General features: G+C 53.8%; 1 protein-coding gene across 4 annotated transcripts in view; it reads right to left on the reverse strand.

Annotated features, from left to right (window-relative positions):
• LOC101952224 (beta-arrestin-1) overlaps nucleotides 1-26,769 on the reverse strand; it is a 173,398-nt gene extending 146,629 nt beyond the window's left edge. Inside the window, exon 1 of one of the 4 annotated variants that reach the window (XM_065596405.1) lies at nucleotides 26,178-26,769. In XM_065596405.1, the coding sequence (XP_065452477.1) occupies nucleotides 26,178-26,197 (20 nt within the window). In that variant the 5' untranslated portion in view covers nucleotides 26,198-26,769. The remainder of the gene's footprint in view (nucleotides 1-26,177) is intronic. The other 3 variants (XM_065596424.1, XM_065596403.1, XM_065596396.1) reach the window with 3 other exon arrangements.
• Between the last annotated feature and the right edge of the window lie 345 nt (nucleotides 26,770-27,114).

Consider the following 27,114-nt stretch of genomic DNA (forward strand, 5'->3'; position numbering starts at 1 on the left):
GAACCCTGGCAGGGGCACTGATGGCATGAAGCAGACGGGTGTTGAGTGCCCCCCACCCCAACGGCAGAAGCATTTTGGCCTGTCCATTCCTGGCTGTGGTTGCCTCAGTGCATTGTGGGACTCTTGGCGCACTGGTCGTTTTGTTCTGCGTTTGTACAGCCCCTAGCACCATGGGGTCCGGGCCCGTGACTGGCACTCCGAGGCGCTATGGAAACCCACATAAATCATCATCATCTACTGTTTGAGTGGCAGCAGCCTGGCCTTGCGTTCCTGCTGCCTCTCTGAAACCCGCTCCTCATGCTCCACTTCCACTCCTCATAGTGCTACCAGGAAGAGAGGCCTTTAGGTCATTGCCACATGCACTGCATTGGGGACAACCAGCCAGCAGGGCCATCTGCAAAGATTGTGGCTTCTGGTCAGACTAGGGGGAGACACTGGGGTAGACTGCACTGGCTCAGCTGACCCAAGCCCATGACCTTTGCAATCAGCTGCTGCAACCGGTGCTTGGCAAACTAGCTGGACTGGGGCTGTGTGTCTTATAGGTGTGTGTACAGCTCCGAGCACAACAGGAGGCTGATCCTGCATGGGGCCCTCTGGCCTCTACGCCAATATCAGGGAGTTAACACTTTGTTTGCCGATGCTTGGCTAGGCCCTCCACACCACTAACAGAGATATTAATGTGACTAGGCCTATGCAAAAAAAAAAAAAAAAAAAAAGTCAGATTGCAGGGAAAATAGATGGTTGTATTTTTCTCAACTCCACCCACAAAATAAGCTCCTCCCACACGAGATGCCACTCACAGGAGATTGCTTCTGTTCACAATATGATCACAGGTGTTGTGGGGGCTCGGCTCCCCCTCTCTGGGGTGCAAATAAAGCCACAGGCTCTTCTGTGCTCCTCCACGGTGAGGCACACATGCCCCATTGAGATTGGCTCCCTTCTGTGAGGGGGGAGGGGTCTTGAAGGCCCTGCTGCGCTCTGATAGGCCCTTTAGGCTAGACTCTTTCCTGATTGGAGGATGGAAAAAAGTGACAGTATCTCATGGCTCCAGAACAAACCGTTACTCACAGTAAATTGTGCAGACAGATCGCCATGTAAGAACCCTTCCCCCACTTGATGAGCAGTGAGATAGTTCATATTTGACATGTTAACACTGTGCTCATCAGGTATCTGAACTAGCCCTATTGAGATGAATGGGGCAGTTCACACCTCTCCGAGTTACGGTTTCAGGCTCTTTGCAAATGCAAGTAGACGTCACTGCTAGGGTTACCATTCGTCCGGATTTACCCGGACATGTCCTCCTTTTTGTGCTAAAAATAGCGTCCGGGGGGAATTTGTAAAGCACTCAAAATGTCCAGGATTTCCCCCCTCCCCCGGCAGAGCAGAGCGAGCAGCTGGGAGGGCTGCAGGAAAGTCCCGGGCTGGACTCCGGAGCAGCTGTAGAGGAGCCGGATCCGCCCTGCATTCTGAGCAAGTGTCTCAGCACAAAGTGCAGCCCTCCCCTTTTGCAACTGGGAGCAGTTTCTGCCATGCAGCGTAGCAAAACGGGAGCGAGAGCACTTTGTGCTGATACAAGGGCAGCTCTCCCCTGCAGCCCGGTCCGGGCCAGGGACCGGGTTTTGTTGTGCAGGGCCAGGGACCGGGTTTTGTTGTGCTGGGGAGCGCAGCCACGTGTCCGGCTGGCACAGAGCCCAACACCCTGTTCTGAGCAGCAGGGTAAGGGGGCCAGGGGGCAGGAAGGTTCTGGAGGGGGCAGTCAAGAAACGGGGGGGGGGCTTTTTGGGGGGAGTGGAGAAAGTTTTGGGCAGTCAGGGTACAGGCAGGGGGTAGGGTCCTGGGGGGCAGTTGGGGGGGTCTTAGGAAGGGGCAGTTAGGGGACAAGGAACAGGGAGTCTTAGGTAGGGGGTGGGGTTCTGGAGGGCAGTTAGGAACAGGGGTCCCAGGAGGGGGCAGTCAGGGGACAAGGAGCGGGGGGGTGGGGGGCTGGGAGTTCTGGGGGGGAGCTGTCAGGGGGCAGGAGTGGGGAGAGGGATCGGAGCAGTCAGGGGACAGGGAGCAGAGGGGTTTAGATGGGTTGGGAGTTCTGGGGGGGGGCTGTCAGGTGGTGGGGAGTGGTTGGATGGGGCGTGGGAGTCCCAGGGGTCTGTCTGGGGGTGGGGGTGTGGATAAGGGTTGGGGCAGTCAGGGGACAAGAGGCAGGGAGGCTTAGATAGGGAGTGGAGTCCTGGGGGGCAGTTAGGGGCAGGGGTCCCAGGAGGGGGCAGTCAGGGGACAAGGAACGGGGGGAGGGTTGGGGGTTCTGGGGGGGGGCGGGAAGTGGGAGGGGCTAGGGTGGGGCTCCTCCCGTCCTCTTTTTTGCTTGCTGAAATATGGTAACCCTAGTCACTGCATCAGTTGCCGGGGTCACATTTTCCAGGCTCTCAGCAGCCGTAACAGCTGGAGATTTACTTTCTTTACAAAATGAAAGCTTAGTTCCTGGAGAATAAGGTGCTGCTATACTGATCTGTACCAGCTGAATCTTAGGCCTAAAAACCTACCGAGTTCAGAGTTTGACCCAAAAAGGATGAGAAGCCAGATGCTTCCTAGTGCCCCCGCAGCTGGCTCATGCATGCTGGAGTCAAAGCAGGTGCCCATCCCTCCTGCTTTCTGCCCATACACCAAATGCAGGATGGGAAGGGAAATATTGGGACCAATTAATCTTTTAATCACCAGGCATCCCAGAGAGGAACCCAACCCGACTTCCTGGAGCGGCAGTGAGTGAAATGAACAGAAAGGTTTGGAGCCAAGTGGCCATCCATAGTGCATGGGGAACAGGAGCAAAGAGATTAAGTGTCTTATCTTTGCTACAGAGCAAGTAGGACAGTTTTATGCCACCAGCAATTTATTTCCCCTGCCAAAATATAAAATCCCCCCACCCCATCAGCTGTTCACGGGGAGGCTCTCTGGAGCCTGAGGGGTTATTTGCTCTGCCTTAGAGGAACGGCATGGGGATGACAAGAGTTACATTCTTTGCCGGTTGTATAAACAGTTTGCACACAAACCTTAAGCCCATCGCAGAGCCAAGATCTCTTGAGTGGATGGTTTGGAATGTCCCACAATCCCCCTCCTGCTCAGCAAATAACCCTGCAGTGTCACGTTCGCTCGGCAAGAGTCCTCACGATGAACCACTACAACAGCCAACGTGACGGGCCGGGCCAAACCGGCCCTGGGGGCAAGGCCATTGACTCCAGTGGAGTTCCACCAACTGCCGGGAGATGAATTTGGCCCACACTGACTCGCTGGCCTGCACTTTGGCTCTGGTTCAGAACTCCTCCCCCCGTGCTCAGAACTGCCCGGGGACACAGGCTAATGGGCACACGTGTACCATGAATGGTCCCAGAGCCAGAAGTCCTCAATGTCGCCGCAGGAGGGTGACAGCATGTCAGAGGCAGCGTGGCCTAATGAGCAGAGTTGAGAACTGTGAGTTAAGAGAGCTGCATTCTGTTCTGACTGCTGGGGGGCCTTGGACGAAATGCTTCCTTCTCTCTGCCTCAGTTTCCCCATCTGTAAAATGGGGAGAGTGCTTTCAGACTGGGGGCTGGGGGTGGGAGGGGGTTGGGAAAGTTTAATCTGTTATTGTTTGCAAAACATGTTGAGATCCTTACATGGGAGGTGCTCTGTGGAGTTCCCTCACCTTCCTGTGAAGTATCGGCTATGGGTACCAGAATCACCTTCCTGTGATCGGCTATGGGAACCAGAATCACCTTTCTGTGAAGTATCGGCTATGGGAACCAGAATGGATGGCCCACTGGGCCAAGGTGCTGAGGCAAACCCTGCGATCCTCTCCTACGTTTACAAGGGGTACAGTGAGTCCGTCTGTTGGGGTGATGAGAGAGCGGGACATTGTGGACCTGGCAATGACAAAGCTGAGGAGAGAGTCCAAGCCGTCGCTGGGGCTGAGAGGCAGAATCAAACAACTCTGAGGAGCTGGGAGTCAGCCGGCTGAGACTGACAACACCTGGACACTTTTAACAGTACTGCCAACTTCCAACCAAACTACACCCAGCTCCAGCCCCACCCCCTTTGCCAACACACACCTCTGGACAAACATCTGTCGGGGAGGGGCTAGGTTTACTTGGTCCTGCCTCAGTGCGGGGGCGGGGGCAAGGGGGTGAGATGACCTCTTGAGGTCCCATCCAGTCCTACCTTTCTATGATTCAATGAAACTCAAGACGGAACCAAAAACGCCACCGGGTATTTAAACCATCAAGTACAGAGCACGCATGATTTTCCTAAGGAGAAGACAGGCTAATAATACTTACATTTCCGAGCCCTTTCTAACATGAAATCTACCACATTAACCAACCATGAAAATGCAAAGCATTTGTGAGTTGCAGAAGGAACAAAAATAACTTTACAAACAACGCTTTACAAACCACGTGATGGAGCCGCAAGTCAACTGGGGTTAGAACAAGACAGACGGGGAAAAAGGTTTCACACCAAAATAATGAAACAGGCCAAACACAGAGAAGGATTTTTGGTTGGTTGGTTGGTTGAAAAGGCAAAGAACTGTTTGGCCAGAACAGCGTTGTTTTTCCCTCCGTCAGTGAAATGGCGTTGTGGCAAAATGATGAGGGGAAAATGACTGAATGACCGGCTAAAATGCAATCGTACAGTTTGGGTGCATTGTGTCAGGTGGCCGCTGAGTGCTCAGCAGAGAATATTCAGCTGTTATGGAAGCATCCAGAGGGGAATTAGAAAAATAACAACTGGTTTTTAGTAAGAGAAATTAAGGTGATTCAGTGAGTAAACGAGCAGCACGTCCAGTTTCTTTAAAACCCCAGCTCGTTGACGTGACATGCTGTGATAAATGAAAGGAGGGCGGGGGAGCTCCCTTTGATGGACACCCAGCCAGCCAGTTAGCTATAGAATCCCTTTTAGTAGCTGTTCTCTACTTGCTTGTGTGACAAACTGGGACTGTTCTTAATGTGGTCTTTGAATGCTGAGTGGGGAGTGTTGGCTGGGAAGGCAGGGGAGGTTGGCTAGGATGGTCTGCATTGGGGGATGGGAGACTGGCCTTGAGAGACGCTACCTGAGTATGTAACATGAGAACCCAGGAAGGGGTTAGAGGCCAGGTCACACCTTTGCCCGGGAAACTGAACAAAGGCTGTGGGAGGGGTGGCTGAAGGCAGAGTTTCAGGAGCTGGCAGGTGGAATGGCTGGGAGGCAGACGGGGCTCTGACCTCGCAAGGGGGCTGGGATGCCCTGGGACCCCAAGATGGACCTAACTGGGGGGGATCCTGTTGTCTGTGCCTGCAAGACCTGTCTTGGACTGTATTCCTGTCGTCTAAATAAACTAGGGTTACCATACGTCTGGTTTTTCCCGGACATGTCCTGCTTTTCGGCAATCAAACCCCCGTCCGGGGGGAATTGCCGAAAAGCCAAAGATGTCCGGGAAAATGCCGGCCGGGCACTTCCCCTCCCACGGCTGCTCTGCTCCGCTCCTCCCCTCTCAGACTTTAAGAGCCGAGCTGCCCGAGCCAGCACTACTGGCTTCGGGCAGCCCCCCTGCCTCCGGACCCCGAGCTGCCGGCCAGGCACTTCTCCTCCCCGGCTCCAACTGCTCTGCTCCGGCGGCGCAGGGTCCGGAGGCAGGGGGGGCTGCCCGAAGCCGGTAGCGCTGGCTCGGGCAGCTCAGCTTTTAAAGTCTGAGAGGGGAGGAGCGGAGCAGCTCAGCTGGAGCCTGGGAAGGGAAGTGCCTGGCCCGCGGCTCGGGGTCCGGAGGCAGGGGGGGCTGCCCGAAGCCGGTAGCTCTTGGGCAGCCCGGCTCTTAAACAGAGCCGAAGAGGAGCAGAGCCTCCAGCCGCGGCGGCTCTGCTCCTCCCCGACTCTTCGGCTCTGTTTAAGAGCCGGGCTGCCCGAGCGCTACCGGCTTCGGGCAGCCCCCGTGCCTCCGGACCTTGCGCCGCCAGAGCCCGGGAGGGGAAGTGCCCAGCTGGGGGCGCAGGGTCCGGAGGCATAGGGGCTGCCCAAAGTCCGAGCGCTACCGGCTTCACGGTTTGCCGGGCAGCCCCCAGATCCTGCGCCCCCGGCTGGGTGCTTCCCCTCCTGGGCTCCAGCTGCGCTGGGGAAGCGCCGGCCGGGGGCGCAGGGTCTTGGGGCTGCCCAGCAAACCGTGAAGCCGGTAGCGCTGGGTCAGCCCTTTCCCCGTGGCTGGGAGTGGGAGGGAGGAGGGGGCGGAGTTAGGGTGGGAATGGGCGGAGTTGGGGCGGGGTGGGGGAATGGGCGGGGCCAGGGCCCGTGGAGGGTCCTCTTTTTTTATTTATTAGATATGGTAACCCTAAATAAACCTTCTGCTTTACTGGCTGGCTGAGAGTCATGGTGAATCGCAGGAAGCCAGGGGTGCAGGGCCTTGTGTCCCCCCACACTCCATGACAGCTTATAAAGGGTTAAAAAGTTTCCTTGCATAGGTAAAAGGAAGGGAGTGGGCACCTGACCAAAAAAGCCAATGGGAAGGCTAGAACTTTTAAAAATGGGGGAAATAATGTCCCCTTTGTCTGTCTGTTAATGTTCTCCGGAGAGAGAGAACAGAGCAGCGATGCTGTAAAAAGCTTTGGGCTGGGTATGAAAAATCATCAGCTCATACCTAGAAACTACTCATATGAAACCCCAGCTATGTAAGTAGATCAGGGAATGTCTAGGAAGACACAATTAGGTTTATCTCTTTGTATTTCGTTATGGCTTGTGGACTCCTCTGTGCTAACCCCAGGTGCTTTTGTTTTGCTTGTAACCTTTAAGCTGGACCTCATGAACTATTCTTGATGCTTAATCCTTGTATTTGCTCTTTTTAAATCTAGCAATAGCCTGAGTTCCCAGATGTATTTTCTTTCTTTTTTGTTTTAATAAAATTTACCTGTTTTAAGAACAGGATTTTTGTGCCCTAAGAGGTTTGTACACATGTTGTTTAATTAGCTGGTGGCAACAGCTGATTTCCTTTGTTTTTCTTCCTCAGCTCTTCCTCGGAGGGTGTGTGTGAAAGGGCTTGAGGGTACCCCATGGGGAGGAATTCCCAAGTGCGCCTTCCTAGGTTCTCAAAGAGGTTTTTGCACTTGGGTGGTGGCAGCATCTACCACTCCAAGGTCAGAGAGAAACTGTAACCTTGGGAGTTTAATACCAGCCTGGAGTGGCCAGTATTAATTGTTAGAATCCTTGCGGGCCCCCACCTTCCGCACTCGAAGTGCCAGAGCAGGGAATCAGCCTTGACACATGCAGTACGTGATCAGAACAAGTTTTCATTGGCTGATTTATGGGGCGAGTGGGAACTTGACACCTAGCAACCACAGAAAACTAGTGCCATCCCAGAGTGGAATTTGCATCTCCGGCCCAGCAGCACCCACAGTTCTTGCCCTCCTCGGAGCTGGGCTTCCAGCGCATGGCTTTTCTCTTGTGAGATAGAGGCCTCGGAAGGATCAAGAGGCAAAGCCACTCACCATTTTGAGTTTGTCACATTTTGTTTAGAGCTGCAGAATCCAGAGATTTTTAAGGCCAGGAAGGACAATTAGACCATTTTGTCGGCCCTCCTGTATAGCACAGGCCAGAGAAATTCACCCAGTTATGCCTGTATTGAAGCCCAGTAAATTGTGTGGATGGGTCCAATTTTCATGGAAAATTAACAGAACAATTTTCCAGGGAAAATAAGACAGTTTTATTTATTTTTCTCACCACAAACAAGCTTCTTTCTGAGTGGGAAATAGGTCCGTGGTATAAGCAATGTTTTGTCTTTCCATTAGATATGTGTATGGCTTCCACTAACATAGGATTTGAGCACCTGGCAGTCTTAAGTGTATTTATCCTCACAACACTCCTGTGAGGTAGGGACGTGCTATTCCATTTTTACAGATGGGCAATTGAGGCACAGAGAGGCTAAGTGACTTGGCCAAGGTCAGACAGGAAGTCTGTGGCGGAGCAGGGAACTGAACCCTGGCCTCCCAAGTCTCGAATCACAACATCGTCACTCTCCTCTGTGACTTTAATGATAATCTGAGTGGAGCATGGAAAAACATGATCGGACCTGTTACCCCGGAGACCTTAAACAGCAATGGCAAAGGCCTTTTGCCGTTGGGTGGTTCTCACGAGCTGTCATTGTGAACATCTGCTTTCCCAGGAAGCAAATTCACCAATTTATTTGGTCGAGCAATGACAGCCAAACAAAGAAGATGACTGATGATCTTATCATCTCCTGGTGCTGGAAATTGTCCATCAGCAACTGCAGAACTTAGCGGTCTGCCGAGCTCAGTAACATCAACCACAAATTAGTCTCTGCGATTTTCCATCTCGGACTAAAAAGCGCAGGCCAAGTGACAGTTGGGTTTCCAAAAGTCGAGTATTCTAACCTAAAAATGGATTGCTTTCAAAACTGCTGCACAGTCTGAGATCCTGCCTGAGCATCCGGATGCTGAGTCCGCATGGACAGACGTCAGGACCCGGATAATCATTGCCACCGTGACGGTCATTGGGCCAGAAAATGAGCAAAGAAGCCCTGGATCTCTGAGTCACCCGGCTCGCTTGAGAGGTGGTATGGTCATGTGTCGTAAGCTAAATGGAGCTCACAATAACATACTGACCACAAAGCTTTCGTGGAAGCGAAAGCTATCGCACTTGAGGACGTTTCTGCAAGGAACGACGTCACTTCCTTATGTAAACATTTGCACGACAAAGATCATTCACTCAGCATGACCGACTCCACTTCCGGTCAGCTAATCAATACAGAAGCCAGGTGCGTGGCACGCTGGAGTGGCCATTCCAGCCAGGTGCTAACTGCAGCCCCAATGTCTTTGGACCCTGACATTAAAGGCACTGCCCCGAGTTGACCCATTCTACACAAATTCCTCCTGCTGAATTAACTAGCGACGAAAGCCACAGAGCCACAAAGACGTTTAAGGGAAATGATGCAGCTGGAATCTGTGAAATTCCTGCAGAGCTGTTAAAAAGCTCTGGCCCGGCTATTCCGTCGTGACTGCAGACAGCGTTCAGTATCTTTTGGAGAACAGAGTCAGTCCGATCTGACCGGGAGAAAGGCATGTTTTCCCTCTTGGGAAACGGCAAATGAGACTGTTGTTTTTATCATGCCATTACTCTTCTATCCGGCCCGGGAACAATTTAGCTTCCGTCTTGTTGCCCGGAGCAGCTGATATCTTAAGGAACAAGAGAAGACCAAACAAGCCGGCTTCCCTCCTGCCTGTTCCACGGTGGAACAATTTTTACAGTACACCAGCATATTGAGAAGGCCTGAGAATTCAAGCTCCCCGTTCGCATTACAGTGGTGGATATCCAGGCAGCACTTGGCTCTGTTGACAGGGAATCGCTCTGGCTCATCTTGAAACTTACAGGCCTCACTGACAAGTCTGGTAGAATGGTCCGTTTCTTGTCTGATAACTGCTCCAGTCACGTTCTTGTGAATGGGAAAAGCACCGCCTTCTTCCGAGTGAGGTCAGGACAAGGATGTGTCTCTGCCCAGAACTCTTCAGTGCCATCCCAGACTACGCGCTGACCAGAGACCAGTAAACAATTTCTGGCACATGCCTGGATGATAAGAACGTCACTTACGTTGATTTTGCCAACAATGTGGGGCTGGCTGTCGAATCAATAGGTGAACTGATTGCAGCACTTAAAGCCCTAGAAAGTTCAAAGGCAAAAGTTGGCCCGAAAATTAACAGGGGTAAAACCAAAATTCTTCCGGGCAGAAACTTTGAACCCGTTGCAGCCTCTAGCATCTTAGCGGGTGACCGTCCAGTCGAGATTGTCAGTGATTTCACCTACCCTGGTTCTGCTGTAGATAACATGGGAGACAAAAGTGTCCTCAGTCATGGGGCATTTCAACAAGAATATCTTTTGCAAATCATAGATCCTTCTACATAGCGAGAGAAAGCTGAGGCTATCCAATGCTTTGGTGATCGGTATCCTGACCTATGGGACAGAAACATGGCCTCTCACTGTCAAGATTAAAGAGAAGTAGGACGTCTTTCAGATGAAGTACAGACGCTCCCCAACTTACGCAATCGTTCTGTTCCGGAAAGCCTTGCGTAACCCGAATTTTACGCAAGTCGGAAATGTATATTGTGCAAGCATAAAAAACAAACAATGACAACAAAAATATTGTATTTACCTTAATCCTATTGTTATCCTGGCACACTGAAGGCTGCATTTTGGTGGTGGATGACAATGGGCTTAGTTTGTAGATGAGGAAGGAGAGGAGGAGACAGGCATGATTTGAATGAAATAATAGGGTCTACACTGAGACTGAGGCCTGGTCTACACTGGGGGGTGGAGGGGGAGGAGGAGCAACCTAAGATACTCAACTTCAGCTAGGAGAATAGCGTAGCTGAAGTTGATGTATCTTAGGTCGACTTACCTCGCGTCCTCGTGGCGCGGGACCGACTGCCGCCACTCCGTCGATTCTGCTTTCGCCTCTCACCGCGGTGGAGCACAGGAGTCGACGGCAGAGCGATCGGGGATCGATTTATCGCGTCTACACGAGTTTCGCAACTCGAAAATTTTATTTATGCCTTATGGAACTTCTTGCGTCAGGTCGAATTTGCGTAAGTCGGGTCTTGCGTAACCCGGGGAGCGTCTGTATTTCCAAATGATCGAAAACATCAAATGACCGGAATTCAAGCTGAATGAAGAGCTCCGTTTTCTAATGAAATAGGTCCCGTGCTCTCAAACTGAGGTGCGGCTTGGGCTGGCGGTCGGGCTCCGAAGCCCGCCCACTCCCTAGGTGACAGAGGCTGAGGTGCCCAGTCTATTCCGCTATTTTCAGCGGGGTAGCATGAGCCCCCGTCGACCTAGGCTGGGAGGCTCGCTGCCGCGGGCCGTGCACATGGACCCTGAGAGCTCCAGCTACATTCCACAGTGCAGTAGCCCTCCCTTGCCCACTCACATCAGGCCGGGATAGATTTCACTCTCCCAGACAGATAGCTGGGCCCTCATCTATCGCCACGTAATGGCAGGACAGCAGAAATGGAGATCACAGGGCGGTGAGACTCCAACTAGCCCCTGCTCGACCGGATAAGGGAGGAGCTCTGAGTTTTCCTGGCGTGAGAGCAGGGTCACGCTCCAGGCCAGCTCTCCACCTTCCTCCTTCCCCGGCAGGAGACGAACGACAGTATAGGAACAGACCAAGCTATTTGGATATGAGAACTCACCCCCCTCCAAAACTCAAACTCAGCCTTGAGCTTGTTTTTCCCCCACAGATTTGGAAGGAACACGGTTTAACTGTTGTGTGGCATTTCTGAATTTCTAACAGCCCTTTGCCTTTCTGCAGCACCTCCCCCCCACACCCCACGAGGCCCATGGCGCTTGACAAATGTGAACAAACCAAGCTTCACCGACACACACACAGCCTCTGAGGTAGAGAAGGCTCATTACCCCTGTTTTCTGAATGGGGAAACTGAGGCACAGTACCGTCTTACACCGCATCACTGGCAGAGCCCTGACTATCTCTCTGACCGCCTGAGTCCCAAGCGGGTGCCAGGCCTACAAGGCTATCCGGCCCTCACACCTGCCTTTACTCTTCTCCCTCCCGCTCCGGCTCTTCCAAGTTCTGCCCAGGGCCCAAAACAAAATCACTGAAATACCAGCCCAATTTCCTACCCAACCAGGCAAAGCTGAGGAAAGAGCCGCCGAAGCCCAGCTAAAGCCACCTTTATAAAGGCCCTCCGAGGGCAAGCAGGTCAGGGCAGCCCAAGGCTGGGTACGGGCCCTGTGAGCAAAGCAGGCCGCGGAACGCCTCTGCCAGGGGACTCTTTACTGGAGCTGCCGGACTTGGACAGACCCTGGGGTTCTCTCTGGCTCCCACACAGAATATCACCAGTGCCGGTGGCTTACTGGCCCCGCACAATCTCCCTACAGAGGGAGCTGCCGAGGGAGAGGCTACTGCCTAGACTGCAGAGGAGACGTTAACTGTAAGGAGGATCACGCAGCCCCTCTGAAAGGCACCCCCAGCCCCACCGCAGGCAGAGGGCAGCAGCCAGCCAGCCCCCAGTGAGAGCAGGAGGGGACCCGCTGGCAACCCCCCAACGCTAACTAACAGCAACGTGGAACCTTTCCTGTCCATGGAGAACGGGATGCGGGGCTACGGTGGTTATGCTTGTGTGTGTGGCCATGGATTCGCTTGGTAGTTTAATGAGCTCATTAGGCACACGTCCGGGGATGCGCCGCGTTAACGAGCAACTTATTTAGCGGCGGATAATTGAGTGGGGCTTGTTTGATCTTTGTTGGGAAGATTGATGAGTAGTTCAGTTCTGCCCGTGGCCAGGCCGGGATATTAAAGCAATGCCATCGATTTCCTTTGAACGCTGAAGGGAGGCGTGAATTCCGCTCACTCTCGGGTAATGGCCTTCGCTGGCAGAGCCAACCGGGGCTGAGCAATTCGCTAGCTCTGTGGGGCAGCGACATGGTGGGGAACCTACCCCGTGGACACCCCAAAGATCACTCAGCACCCATGTCCCCAGTCCCAGTCCGGTGCTGCCAGCTCATAAGTGCTGACTCTGTGGGTGCCCCGGGGCTCAAGCACCCACCAAAAAAAAAAAAAATAGGGAATGTTCAGCACCCAAAGGGCTGGATTAATCTTTGGTGGGCCCCCCGCTCTGCTCACACTCTGCCCCGAGGCCCTGCCCCGCTTGGCCTCTTCCCCCGAGGCCCCGCTCAGTCTCTTTCCTCTGAGGCTCCGCCCTGAGGCCCCACCCCACTCAGCCTCTTCCCCCTGAGGCCCCGCCCACTGCTCACCTGTGGGCAGGGGGTGGCGAGGAGCACGGCAAAACCAAAAGTCAGCGCCTGTGCGATCGTTGCCCCGGCACCGGCTCCATGGGGGAGCCCCATTGAGCTGACGCCGAGACCGAGCTGTGGGCAGGGGACGTAGGTGGGCACTGAGGGGACGTGGGTTAGAGAACATGTAGGGTGGGGCGGAGGTCGCAGCTGGCATGACCCAGAAAACCCAGAGAGCCATCGCCACCTAACAGCAGCACTCACCGTGATCTGGGGTCGCCTCACCGCGGGTTTAACCCTTACTTGGCCAGACTCAGTTCAGCCTGGCTGAAGACTGGAAGCTGGGGCCCTTTGTGGGGGGGGGGGGAGAGGAACCATGCAGGGGGCAGCCAGAAGCTTGGGCAGCTCGCATGGGGCAGGTTGCTTGACGTGGGATTGGGGGAGGTTCGGGCAGTGGAGAGGGTTCAGGAGAAATTGGAACTACCCAGAAAATGGGGGAGGGAGGATGTAACAGCCACCGGGGCTGGAATCTGGGCGGGAGCCCCTTGCAAACGGTGCTAGGGGAGTTTGATCATCCCACGCGGAATCTCTTCCCCGGCTGTACCCGCTGTAGAACTGTAGCGCATGGTGGGCCCCCCATTGCCCCAGTGGTGCCCCAGCACCCACTTTGCAGTACGGGCAAGGCGGGCTCCCAAGCCCCAGATGGAGAACTCCTGTGGCAGAGAGATAGAGGTTATTCAGCAACCCCCATCCCCCACCCGCCCTCTCCAGCACTGCACTGTATTGTACACTCCCAAACACAGGTGCCCCAGCTTAACACAGCCATTCCTCTCTGAAAGACGGCTCAGTGCGGGGTACGTGGCCAGCCAGGTCTTTAATCACAGATTAAACTTCCCCCCGGTAACATGACAGTGGATTAATATGGCAGAAACTGCCCGGCTCCCCCACCACTCAGCGTAATGAGGCAGGAAAACAACCTGGCGCGTGCGTGTGGGCGACTGACGTCTCAGTTACCCCATCACACAGGCCCTGTGCCAGAGCCCTACAACCTCTGGTGAGATCCGCCAGCCCTGCCGTATTGATGTTCCCACCGCAGCCCTGAGGCAGGAGCCCGAGCATATCGCTGGGTGAACGTCAGCGAAAAGGAGCATCACAAGTTGCTCTCTGCACAGGCCGGGATGGGCATTGCAGAGGGCTGTGAGGCAGCGTAAAAGCATCAATCGCTCACACTGGCAGCATAGGGGGAGGGAGGAAGTCCAGGGACAGGTGATGGATGGATCCGTGTATCTAAGACAGGCCTGCTGCCCCTGCAGTCTGGCAATAGAAACAGGGCCAAGTCTCGGCGCTCTCATCCGGATCCAAACGTCCCCGGATTTCCGATCGGGGTTTTGGTTCAGCCCGTTAGACACCAGGGCCAGCTGCCAGTTTCAGCTCTGGATTTTGAGCTTCCTGACCTCACAAGCACAAGGCAATTCTTAGACCGAGATGGGCTGTTTTTCGAAAAGCTCGGCTCTAGTTCAAACCGGAATTAATGCAGGGAAGCTCTCTGGCCTGTGTGACACAGGAGGTCAGACAGATCCGTGGAATATCTGAAGCCAAGCCGGGATCTGAAGGAGGACTCGGCCGCGGCGTTCTGGAAGTTGCCAGGGAATTTTCCCATGGTTTAAACAGCAGCATAGGAGAAAGCACAAAGAGTCTTGTGGGAGAAGCAGATGATCTAGGGTGGCATCGCAGGGGCAGTAAACACAGGGGTCAACTGCGTGATAAGACACTGGGGTGGATATGTGACGTGGGGACAGATGGAGAAGGGCTTTGAAAGTGAGAACAAGTGTGTGCGTGTGTGTGTGAGAGAGAGCGTGCGAGAGATGCCATGGAGAAGGCACCCAGGGGCTGTGCAATGATATAGTGCCACCGCTTGGGGAGGAATGGGTGAAACCTCAGAAAGGTCCAGAAGCAGGACACACCCCTTTGGGCTGTGGGCCAGGCTCATCTCTCTGCAAAGCAGGAATTCTTGTGCTATTTCCACTCCCTCATTATGACTGGGACTTTGCATTTCTGGGGCAAAATGTTCCCCCCCTTGCCCCCCAACGTAACTGATTTCTCCCCTTCGTAACCTAACTCAGGACTGGGACAACCTGAGGACTGTCCTGAGGGTCTTCTATGATATGTGGAATCACAGTCCTCCTTAAACAGGAGGCGTTCATCAAATCACAACACTACAACCACCAACACACTTCCACTCAGCTCACGTTCCAGCTTGGTCTCCTTTGTCTACCAGGAACTCTATATAGCACATGGAGACATCTAGTGGCTGAACTGTAGACTGCAAGGAAACATGCTGCAGCGACTGTGAAATGATTCCATTGGACACACCCCATAACACGTGTATGTAATGATGCCCCTGAGCTGCCTACGGGGATTATTCTTGGGGCCTCAGGTGCTGAATGCATGAGCCTCTATGGGTCCTTTAGCCAGACGGCTGGGGAAGGAAATCTCATGGGGCGCAGCAGCTTGATCCTGACAATTAAAAGGGACGTGCTTGCACCAGCCTTTGCCAGGTCTCCATCAGTACCACTGGGGAGGGGGACGGAACAAGCAAGCTGGGTTCCACACCTTGCAGGATCCAGGCCTGCCAGTTCCCAGCCCAGGTCCTATCTGAGCCTTAGTGAAAACAAAGCAGGCCAGGGCTGGAAACGCTGCCTCATTGTCAATGACTTTCCTTGGCTGGGGTACAGCAAGCACATGTGCTGGGGGAGGATCGGGGGATGCTTGTTTAGAGAAGCTGCAAATAATTAGGTGACATGTTTGAGTGTTTACTGCGCCGGCCTGGCCGCATGAGCAGGAGAAGCCTCCTGCCTCGCTGTTTACTCCTTTGGCGATGCTGCCGTCAGTTCCAGGACAGAGCTTCGGAGCACGGGTGGCAGATGGTTTAAAGACATATCACCTCAGAGCAGGTACCAAGAGGGCAGCGGCGAGACAAGTGTCCCACACAATGCCCCTGCCTCATGGGGAAGAGACGGCCAGGCTCCGGGCTGCACGGGTACTAGTTGTGACGGGGGCTGCTGAGAGATGGAAACGGCTCCACAACATGGTTCACACTGGCCTTGCCACAGCTGCCCGATGGGAATGATCTTGGACTGAAGCTGAAGCAGCAATGTAGAGGTAAAAGGCTCCTTTCTCCCTTTACCAGTACCCATAATAGCTCTTATCGTCAACCCTGTTTTACAAGTGGGAAAACAGACACAGAGCAGCTGAGTGATTTGCCCCATGTCGCACACACAGAGGCCAGGGTGAAGCAGGGACTTGAACCCATGTCTGCTGACTCCCACGCCTTTGGCCCAGCCACTGGACCATCCTTCCTCCCCTACGCCTGTGGAAACTCCGCAAAAACATACCTGCCCCTAAACTGCTCCCCTTCTCCATACACACTGCTCCATGTCCTGTGAAACACAAGCCAGCATGGCTGGGGTTCTTTCCCTTTCACGACTGTGCACCAGGATCCCCTGGGATATCAGCACTGCTCTGAGAACGGAGGGTGTTAGTTAACTTGGTCTCCCGTATACTGGCTTTGCAGAACACAAAATAGTGTAGGTCCTACTTAAACAAGGGCTATTTTATTTCACAGTGATAGAATTTGTGGGTAAAAACAAAAACATGAAATACAAAACATGCAAAGGCAATTCCCATCAGTAACAACGTGTAACTAACCAGAGGAATGACTTAGCTAGGGACATGACAGGTTTCTAGATCACTTGGGAGTCCTTAAATCAAGACCAGATGTCTTTCTAAAAGAGATCCTTAGGCTTGGAAGGATTAGATTATTATCAGTAAATGTTGGCAAACGTTGATTTCACCAAACACACACAAACCGAGGGGAAACGTATTTCCACCAATCATCGAAATGTGCAGCTAGGCCAAGGAAGAAAAATGCTGCTTGAGAACTTCTTAGTGTCCGATTGAAGGATATCGACTTTGTATATTTTGACATGTGATGCTGACAATTTGTGTTTTTAACGTTTATGAAGCGTTACAATTTTACACGTCATTAAATAATTATTGTCTGACTTCCCCTCCCCTGCAATGTCTGACCCTCCCATACTTCCCCACAACTGGGAAAATGTAAAAATCCATTATTTTTTTAAAAGCTTAAAACGAAACATCGATTTGATCAGCATAAATGACATAAAAAACAAACTGAATGAAGCCAAGCCCGCTCATAGGCATTTAGAAACAGGGTGCAGCATAGCGCCCTCTAGTGCACGCTGCCGGCTCTCACCGGAAGTGGGTTAGAGAAAGACGCGGAGATGGGCAGTGTTCAGACACTGAATCTGGTTGCATCCATCCTGTCACTGAGGTAATTATTAAATCAAAGCATTTCACTGAGAGCCGAGAGGTCCTGCTTCTGCGTGGGACCCTCCTCTGAAATCATTAAAAACCTTAATTGTATGGCGCACTTGGGGGATATGCCACGCTTCTGTAGACATGGAGGTCTGGATAACTGGGGGGCCAGTTTTCGGACCTTTTACCCATGGGGTTTGTTAAATCCACCTTCAATTTAGGCACTGGTCCTGCAATAAGCTCCCTGCTCCCAAGGGAGTCTTTTCACATAGGATCTCACTCCAGGATCGGGAGTTTGTAAGATCTAAGGGTAGATTGTTTCCTCTGTGTGTCTGTACAATACATAGCACAATGGCACCCCGGGGTACAGGGCCGGCTCCAGGGTTTTTGCCGCCCCAAGCAGCAACAACAACAAAAAAAGCCACAATCCTGATCTGCGGCACTTCGGCTCTACCGCCGCTGCTTCAGTCTTCGGCGGCTGGTCCTTTGCTCCGAGGGGGAGTGAGGGACCCGCTGCCGAATTGCCGCCGAAGAGCCGGACGTGCCGCCCCTCTCCGTTGGCCGCCCCAAGCACCTACTCGCTGGGCTGGTGCCTGGAGCCGGCCCTGCCGGGGTATGATACTGGTCCAGGGAACCCCTCAGAATTTAAGGCCGGAGGGAACAATTACAATAGTCTACTTTGCCCTTCAGCATCATACAAGGCCAGAGATCTCCCCTAGTCATTCCCGCACTGAGCCCTAAGCAGTTAGTTCCCCGTCCCACCCAGCTCCTGATCTCAACAGCTGGGGGTGCTACAGACAGACTCGGCTGGAGCAGAATTTAAGAGCCATGTTTCAGGCTTGCAGATTTTAGCAGGTGAGCTACAAGCGTGACGCTCTCAGGGCAGCCCTAGCGTTCAAAGGGTTAACTCGGGCGTTTGGAAATCCAGGAACTTCTCCATGTGGGATAGATTATGGACATGTCAAATATTGGTTAAGCATTTGCTTCTTAAGGACTCCCACCACCGGTCAGGTTTCATAACTAAGCAAATCCAGGGCCATGCTCCTTTGAAATGACATTCCCAGGCACACCTGTGCCTTGTAATTTAGGGAACCATCAAGACCAAAACATGAATTAAGCTGCCCCGAATCAACAGAACCCTCCAGGGTCTGGCTGCTTTATCATTTCCATGCTTGTTCTCTGCAGGATACAGGCTGATTTTAATCATGGACATTTTAATACCCCTCAAAGCTTAAAAAAAAAAAAAGATTCCAAGGGATTTGATTCCAAAACTTTGCACATTAGAGGAAACGCACCCTGAAAATTAAAGGAAAGGGAGAGAGCGAGAGAGATTTGTCGATTTAATCCAATCCTAGCCGGCCTGTCAGGCATGCAGGGAGAGAAAGAAGCTGTGTGTGGGCAGGTCTAACATAATATCACTTCTCCCCGCGCATGAGCCTGGGCAGTCGTAACTGCGGTTTCCCAGCAAATATCTCGGTAAGGCTTGCTTTGCCGCTCTCCTGCCAACGACCGGCATCTCCAAACCCACCCAGAGGGGAGATCTCTCAGGCATCGTTCATCCAGTCACGTTACAAATGTTAATTAAGCCTCAAATCCCACCCGGGAGGTTAGGTCAGGGTTAATATTCCTATTATGCTAGTAGGGAAACTGAGGCATGGATTATTTAGGAAGGAAATCCAATAGGTGGTGGGCTCTTTTGACAATCCCAGCCTAAGTGACTTGCCAAGATCACACAGCGAGTCACTGGCGGAGGTGGGAATAGAGCCCCGGAGTCCTGACTTGTGACCCAGTGCTCTGTGTAGACCCCAGACGGCACAATAGGACAGAGGAGACACCGTGGTGCAAATCGGGCTGTATGGTGTGGTACGTCGTACCAGGAAGATATTTATAGCCGTAGGTACCGGAAAGACAGGAGGAGAAGAACGTGGGGAGGGCTGTGGTGCATTGGCAGAGCTGGTACAGCACATCCCCAAGCCACCACTTTGCTTGGCAATCACCATCACCCCCCCCACACACACACCGAATGCTGCTAAGGCAGAATCCACAACCGCCGTGGGGCGCACCACAGCCTGCAAGCTCCATTCCAGGCCGCTTGACACCAGACCCTCCAAGTCCCTCTCTCCGTCCTCATATCAAATCCGCTTCCCAGGGTGGGCTCACACACAAGCTGCTGCGTTTGTATGGTGTTCTCAGCACAGACCCTCCCCAGAGTGTCAAACCGAGCTCTCGCCGGTGAAAGAGTTAGCCGGAGAATGGGGCAGGAAATCAGAGGGTCTGCCGGGGTATCCCATCTGACTCCACAAGCACCTATTGCTTTCCAGGGGCCCGAAGCAGCCGCCTGCGTGTGCCTGTGGATGCGCACCCATGCACGTGTGATTGTATGTACGTGACGGGGGGAGTCTGGTAGGATATGTCGAATTTGTAATCTAGTCATGTGTGTGTGTGTGTGTGTGTGAGTGTATGAGAGAGAGAGAGAGAGAGAGAGAGAGAGAGCGCATCTACAACACATGAAATTGTATGTACATGATGGGGATTTGTGTGGTGGAATGTCAGTTTCCTTATCTATTCCTCTCTGATCGTATGTACATGATGGGGGGAAGCATGGAGGGACATGTCAATTTCACGATCTGCTCCTGGGCGTGCGAGCAGCCACCGGAGCGGAGATTGGGGAGAGAGGCCGTGTGTCCGGTTCACTCCTGTGTCGCTGCTGTGTTGGCGTTTGACTGATCCCTGGGGTCCTCTAGACATGAGATCGGCAGCCAGAGGCACCCGACGCTCAGCCATGGGCAGCGATTACCAAAGCCAGTTTGCAGGCAGCCAGCCTCAAGGACCGGCGGCAGGAAGCAGCTCCCTTCTTCTTGGGCCAGGGGTGAGGAGGAAACCCGGTGACTATGGGTGTGTAAAGCGCTAGCACAAGGCCTGAGGGCTAAGCAAGGCTGCAGTGGCACCTGGGCTTTGATTTCTCCATGCAGGACTCAAAGTGAGGCAGGATTTCAGTGGGCCCTAAATTGTAATTCCCCCCTATCATGATTGCTGCCGCCTTCCCGTCTCTGCCCGCTCCAGTCCACCCCAAACACAGCTGGGCCAATCCCCTCCTACTGCCATCACGGTCTCTATGCTGACTTCCCTTTGCTGTCTGCATTACACTGAGCCTTTAAATCACGGAGAAACAACAAGAAAGAACGAAAGTCAAGTCTCCAGGAGAGAGCGCAGAGTGAGAGAGAGAGAGAGAGTGTGTGTGTGTGTGTGTGTGTGTGTGTGTGTGTGTGTGTGTGTGTGTAGGGGCTCAGAGAATGAGAAAACCAGTCACACGCCTTCTGCACACAGGCAGAGGGCTTAGAAATGTAAAGGCGCCGTGTGCAGAAAACAAATAGTCCAGTGGGGACGAGCACCCCAGATATTTATCAGATCCGTTCATAGTTTGCTTTACTCTCTGCTGGGACGGTATAAAGAGACCCGTTGCACTTTCTGGCTCACCTGCTCCTAGCACACAGCTGCTCTGCTCAGGTGCAGAGGAGATTTGGGCTGGGATTCCCAGGGGAGCCTATCGGTTGAAAGTCAATGGGAGTGAAAATGCCAGCTCAGGGTGTAGGTTACATACCAGCTGCTGGCCGTGAAACACTCCCTGAAACAGGAGTGAAACTGGAACTTGTGAGCTACCCCTGAGCAGGGACTTGGGGATCTTAGCTGTGTGGGGAGAGCGTTTCTCACCCCGGACGAGCTGTGAATTGCATATGAAGAGAACAGCGTAATTAAAGAGGCGCTGTGGAGCCACTTGGCGGTGTCAGCTGGCAGCTCAGAGACCCAGCTGAAAGGAAAGCAGCGTGGGCGGACAGTTCTCCACATGTGGCCAGGCAAGTCGCACCTCCGCTAAGGCACAGCCCCATCCCTGTGGAGGCATTTACAGGGCCCCCTCACCCAGTGTGTTTTTCTTCACAGCCCCTTGGGAGGCAGGGTGGTGTCCCCACCCCCGTAGCCCAGATGGGGAACTGAGGCACAGGCAGCATAGGCCGCTTGACAAAGATATCAAGGGGCCTGCGAAGAGGGGGGATTTTCCCAAGCCCTTCAGCCCCGCTGGCCACCTGGCCCTCGGCATTTCCGCCTATTCATTTCATTGGGTGACCCCTGGTTCTTGTTATGTGAAGGGGTAAATAACATTTCCCTATTCACTGTCTCCACCCCATTCATTGTTTTATAGACCTCAATCATATCCCCCCTTAGTGGTCTCTTTTCCAAAAAACACACACACACACAGGGTGGAGAACCCCCCCACCCCACTAGGTACAGCTCTGCCCCCCCCCACACACACACAGGGTACAGTGCCACCCCCAACCTACCCCACACACACACTGGGTACAGCTCCGTGCCCCCCCCCACACACACACACTGGGAACAGCTCCGCCCCCACCACCCCCACACACACTGGGTACAGAGTCGCCCCCCCACACACACACTGGGTACAGTGCCACTCCCCCCCACACAATAGGTATAGCACTGCCCCCCCACACACACATTGGGTACAGTGCCGCCACCCCCCCCACACACACAATGGGTACAGCACTGCCCCCCCCCACACACATACTGGGTATAGCGCCCCCTCCCCCCCCACACACACACTGGGTATAGCTCCGTGCCCCCCCCCACACACACACTGGGAACAGCTCCGCCCCCACCACCCACACACACACTGGGAACAGCGTCGCCCCCCCACACACACACACACTGGGTACAGTGCCATTCCTCCCCACACAATAGGTATCGCACTGCCCCCACCCACACACACCCACACTGGGTACAGTGCCACCCCCCCACACACACAATGGGTACAGCACTGCCCCCACCCATATACACACACTGGGTACAGCACCACTCCCCCCCACACACACTGGGTACAGTGTCCCCTCCCCCCCCACACACACACACTGGGTACAGCGCCCCCCCTCCGCACACACACACACTGGGTACAGCGCCTCCGCCCCCCCCCACAAATGGGTACAGCGTCGGCCCCACCCTACAAACACACTGGATATGGCATCACCCCACATACACACACACACTGGGTACAGTGCTCCCCCCTCACACACACACACACACACACACACACACTGGGTATAGCATCACCCTGCATACACACTGGGTACGGCGCTCCCTCTCCCACACATACACACACACACACTGGGTACTACGGCGCCCCCCCCCCACACACTGGGTACAGCACCCCCATCCCCTGCACACGCGCATCCTAACACCCACCCCTCCTTGTGTGTGGTCGTGGAAGGGGTTACAACAGACATCCCAGCCTGACTGGCCCAGCACAGACACGAATCAGCTACATCAGGGCAGAGGAAGCCCAGCTGCCGAGGCGGGATGGAAGGGGAGTGAGACGGTCCCTTAAGTACCTTGGGCATAAATGATTCAGTCCACAGAGTAGTGCCGCAGGGAGAGAGGCAGGGTGCACCAGGCCTACAGGCAGCAGAGTTTGGTTCTTCTCAGCACAATAACCTCCGTGACTCGGTTTCCCCAGGTGCGATGGCACTTTCCTCACAGGGGAGGGGACGGTTGGGCAGCTGAACTTGTCCCAGAGGAGGATAGAGACAAGCCAGCTGAGCTGAGTTGCCTTGAAGGAACATATGGGAAGAGACAGTCCCTTAAGTACCCGGGGCCTAAATTATTAATCACACACAGCGGTGCAGAAGGGGGATCCCGGTGAAAGGGAAACCTCAGGAGAGGAATCCTGCTTAGTCTCTTAGCTCAGTGACTACAAAGCATCAGCTGGACAGCCTTAACCCTTTCCCTCCCATGGTTGGATGGGGTGTGTGTGTGTGTTTGTGTGTGTATGCACACAGGCATCCTAAAGTAGCACGGCAGGGCTGGCCACAAGGGCTGGCCCTGTGTTATCAAAGGTTTTAAGAGCAACGCAACCATCTGATCTCACACAAGGTTCTTGACTCACGGGAGTTTTTCAGAGTTCGTGTCCTTCTCATTGCTGACTAGTTCTTCCAGTTCCTGGAAACAGATACCGCTATCATAGTGTGTGTGCGCGCGTGCGCATCCAGGCCGGTACCAACGCCCTCTGCTGGATGGACTCACAACTGCTCCAGTGTGTGTCTTAGGCCCTATACTGCTAACAGCGAAAGGAGAGTCTCCAGTCTACCCCTTTTTATTTCAAGCACAAAGGGGGGAACTTTCAAAGGCACTTCCATTTGTGGCTTGAAAATCTCCCTCAGGCTCAACTTTAGGATCCAGTCTGACAGTTTCTCGGTTGCATCAACTAACACTTCTGTCAGGTCGGTAGAGTCACGCCAGCAGAACTGCTCTCGGGGCCTGGCACAAGGCCCTCTCGTGTTTATAAGAGCACCGAGCACAATGGGGCTCTGGCCCAAGACTGTCGCAATACAAATAAATAACAGTGCGACGTATGGTAGCAAGGAAACGCTGTTGGACTGCACTCCCCAGACAGGCAGCTCTGGGCTTAGAAATCAGGGAATTCAATATGAAAGACAGTTAGCAGCAAAATCCAAACAATACATAGATTTAAAACCCCAACAACATGTCTGTGCAAGATGCCACAAAGGGAATCCAGTTCGTTTAGCTCAGCAGTTCTCAATTTGGGGGTCAGGACCCCTCAGGGGGTTGCGAGGTTATTACATGGGGGGGTCGCGAGCTGTCTGCCTCCACCCCAAACCCCGCTTTGCCTCCAGCATTTATAATGCTGTTAAATATATAAAAAAAGTATTTTTCATTTATAAGGGGGGGCACATTCAGAGGCTCGCTCTGGGAAAGGGGTCACCAGTACAAAAGTTCGAGAACCACTGGCTTAGCTAATGACGGTAGCAAGGCCAGATTTTTAAAGGGATTCAAGCACTCAAAGACCTTTACAATTCCAGCATTTGGTCCCTTCTCCTGTCTTTGGGCCAGTCGCTAGAGGAGAGAATCATTCGTGTACTACAGTTCGCTCCTGCATTATCAGAGTACAGTTGTGTCCCTCTCTGCCTCTTGTGTCTGTACTGAACCAACGGTCCCGCCTGGCTTTACGGGGTGCCCTCTTTCACAAGATTCAACTGGATGGTCTCCTTTTCCCACACTGTTGTGTAGTGTTGCTGTGAGCTGTTAACCAGCTGCCACAATCCCACCCCAGAAGTGGCTGCATTTCAGTTATGAGTAAAACAACAGGTGCATTTTAGTTATGGGTGAATCAATTTTTATGTATATAGAATAATCCACTGAGGGAAAGGGGCTTGAAACCGTAAGCTGGATCTAATTTTTGTGACGGGCCTACCTCCTAAAACCTATGCACTCTGAGATGAGGACCCTCTTGTACACATACATAGTAAGAGACAGTCCCTATTCTAGAGCTTGCAAGGGGTGGGTGGGGAAAAGGGAGGATTCTTATCTGCATTTTGCAGGTGAGGAAACTGAGGCACAGAGCGGCGCAGTGTCTAAGGTCATAGAGGGAGTCTATGGTAAAGCCACGAATTGAACTAACAGTTCCTAAGTCCCAGAGCAGCGTCTTAGCCACTAGACCATCCTCCCTGGAGGAGGAGGGGCAGCTCTGGGAGGGGATTTTGAAACATGCCCCCGATCCAAACCTATGAGCATCAGGTTCGGTGTGGGAAGCGGCAGCGCAGTTCAGGTTGCCCAGGGCTGATAGCCGTCCCCAGGAGACTCTCCCCAGCACCGACTCCACCCACCTACTACAAGCCCCCTGGCCAGCGCCGGGTGCCCCAGAGAGAATGAACAGACCCGGTAATTATCAAGTGATCCATCCCCTGTCGCCCATTCCCAACTTCTGGCAAAACTAACTAGGTAACGCTGCACATGCTACTGAATGGTTTCAGAGTAGCAGCCGGGTTAGTCTGTATCCGCAAAAAGAACAGGAGGACTTGTGGCACCTTAGAGACTAACATTTATTTGAGCATAAGCTTTTGTGGACTACAGCCCACTTCTTCGGATGCATGTGCATCCGAAGAAGTGGGCTGTAGTCCACGAAAGCCAATGCTACTGAATGAGACTCATGGCTCATCCTCAGCGCAACATTGCCGAGCAGGCCAGCTGCACCAGCCATGAACCGGGAGTGGGGGGTGACCATGAATCCCCCTCCCCAAAGGGACCCCGCCTTAGTGCCGCCCTGCGAGCTCCCCAACCCCAAAGCAGGCCAGCCAATTGCAGGGACAGCGTCGTGTTCATCTGCGCTCAGTGACCGGGCCATGAATCTAAACGTGGCCTGGAGCCAACCAGCCCTGATCCCCTTTGCTTTGTGTTCTGGAGAGCCCAGGGGGGGAAAGCGACTACGATTCGCTTCCATAGACCCCCCCCCCACAGCAGCGGTGCAATCCCTGACTCAACAGGGGAGCCAGCCCTGCTCCCCCAGGCAAGAGACCAGCAGGGGCTTGGCTCCGAAAGGAAATCAACATGCACAAGGATTCCTCAGCAGCCCACACTGCCCTGGACTGGGTCCAGGCAAAGCCAGAGCTGAAAAGGGAAAATGCCTCCAGTTGGGAAATGCAGCCTCCCCCCCCCCCCAAACGTGACCACCCCGCAACTGCCCCAGCAGGTCAACAACCCCAGCAAACAGCCCGGGAGATTCCGGGAGCTGCTCACTGCAAAACCGCCACCTCTCTATTCAGCTCTTCCCCGGGGAACCAGGCCGGGGGGGAACCACCCGCTTGGGAAAAGTCCCGTTTTTCAAGCCTCCGCTGTCTCATCTCCCAGCGACGGACGCCGGGCACCCCTGGCTAGCGGCAGCTGCCTACCGAGAGCGAGAGCCCGGGATAATGGGTGATTCATTGGGCTATTAAAGCGCATTAGGTGGAGAACGCCTCATCCGAGAGCGCATTGCTCGGAGTCTGCTTTCTCTCCCCTGTGCCATTAAATACCACACACTGCTCTGCACACAAAGCAAATGCCTAGATCCCCCCCCCCGCCCCCGTCACCTCCAAAAAAAATCCTAGTGGATGCAAATGCAGCGGGATTAGCAGGCTGAGCGACAGCGCCTTAGCGGTGTCTACGGTCCAGCAAACATCCAAATAATGCAAGAGGCAGAATCCCCATCTGCAGCAGAACAACCCACATTGTCAACAGAGATATTAACCAACCTGGTTCCTTTGTCTCCCATGGCCCAGCCACTTGTCGGGGAAGGAGCGGAGAGGGGTGGAAAATCACTAGCTGTTAACGTGGAGCCGAGGAAGCGGTCTCTTTAGGCAGGAGCGGCTTCTCGTGCGCTCCCCCGCACAGACACACAGAGCCCGGCTGCAGGCGAGGCGGAGAGCTCCGCGGGGCTGTCGCCTTCCTCCGTGGCTAATAACAACAAGGCGGCTGGGCGTGTGTCCGTCCGGCTCTGAAGTGCCTTTGTTTCTGGAGCTCACCGAATGGAGCAAGCCCAGCTGTTGTGCACGGATGTAAAACCAGCCATGAGATTAGGGGCACGGGCGGAAATCCGAGGCACAGGGACACACACACACACAGCGGATCCCTTAGAGGGAGGTTGCTCTCAGACACGGCTGCTCCATCTCTCCCACTGACAGCTTCTATGGCGAGAGATCCACCCTCGCTCGGCTCTGAGCAACACTGCCTCCTCCTCCAGCCTTGCACAGCTCAGGACTGAGCCGTGCACAGCTGCTGCAGCCGGTGTGGTGACAGGCTCAGGCAATAATCATCATCCTCTCCTCTCCGACTGCCCGGAGCTGCATGAGAGCAGGGGGCTGGCTCTGCTTGTGGCCTGTGAACTCCAGAGTGTGTGCGCGCTCGGGAGCTGGCCACGCAGGGGAGTTTGAGTCTCCTAGAAATGCTCTGAAATGACCCTTCTCTTTCTGATGCCAAACAGCTGGGTTTGGGCAGAACCCCTCCCACTCTGGCTGCTTGGCTTGCAGGACAATGCACAACCGGCCTCACTGCCCCCGGAACTCACCCCGATCAGCCTCTTATTCACAACCATCTTCCACTAGGGCACATTGCATCTGAAGGGCTTTACTGACAAGAGAGACTGGAATTGCTCCCCCCACCAGCTGAAATGCAGCCACCTCTGGAGTGGAA

Source organism: Chrysemys picta, chromosome 1, assembly GCF_011386835.1.
Source record: "Chrysemys picta bellii isolate R12L10 chromosome 1, ASM1138683v2, whole genome shotgun sequence".
Taxonomy (NCBI): Eukaryota; Metazoa; Chordata; order Testudines; family Emydidae; genus Chrysemys; species Chrysemys picta.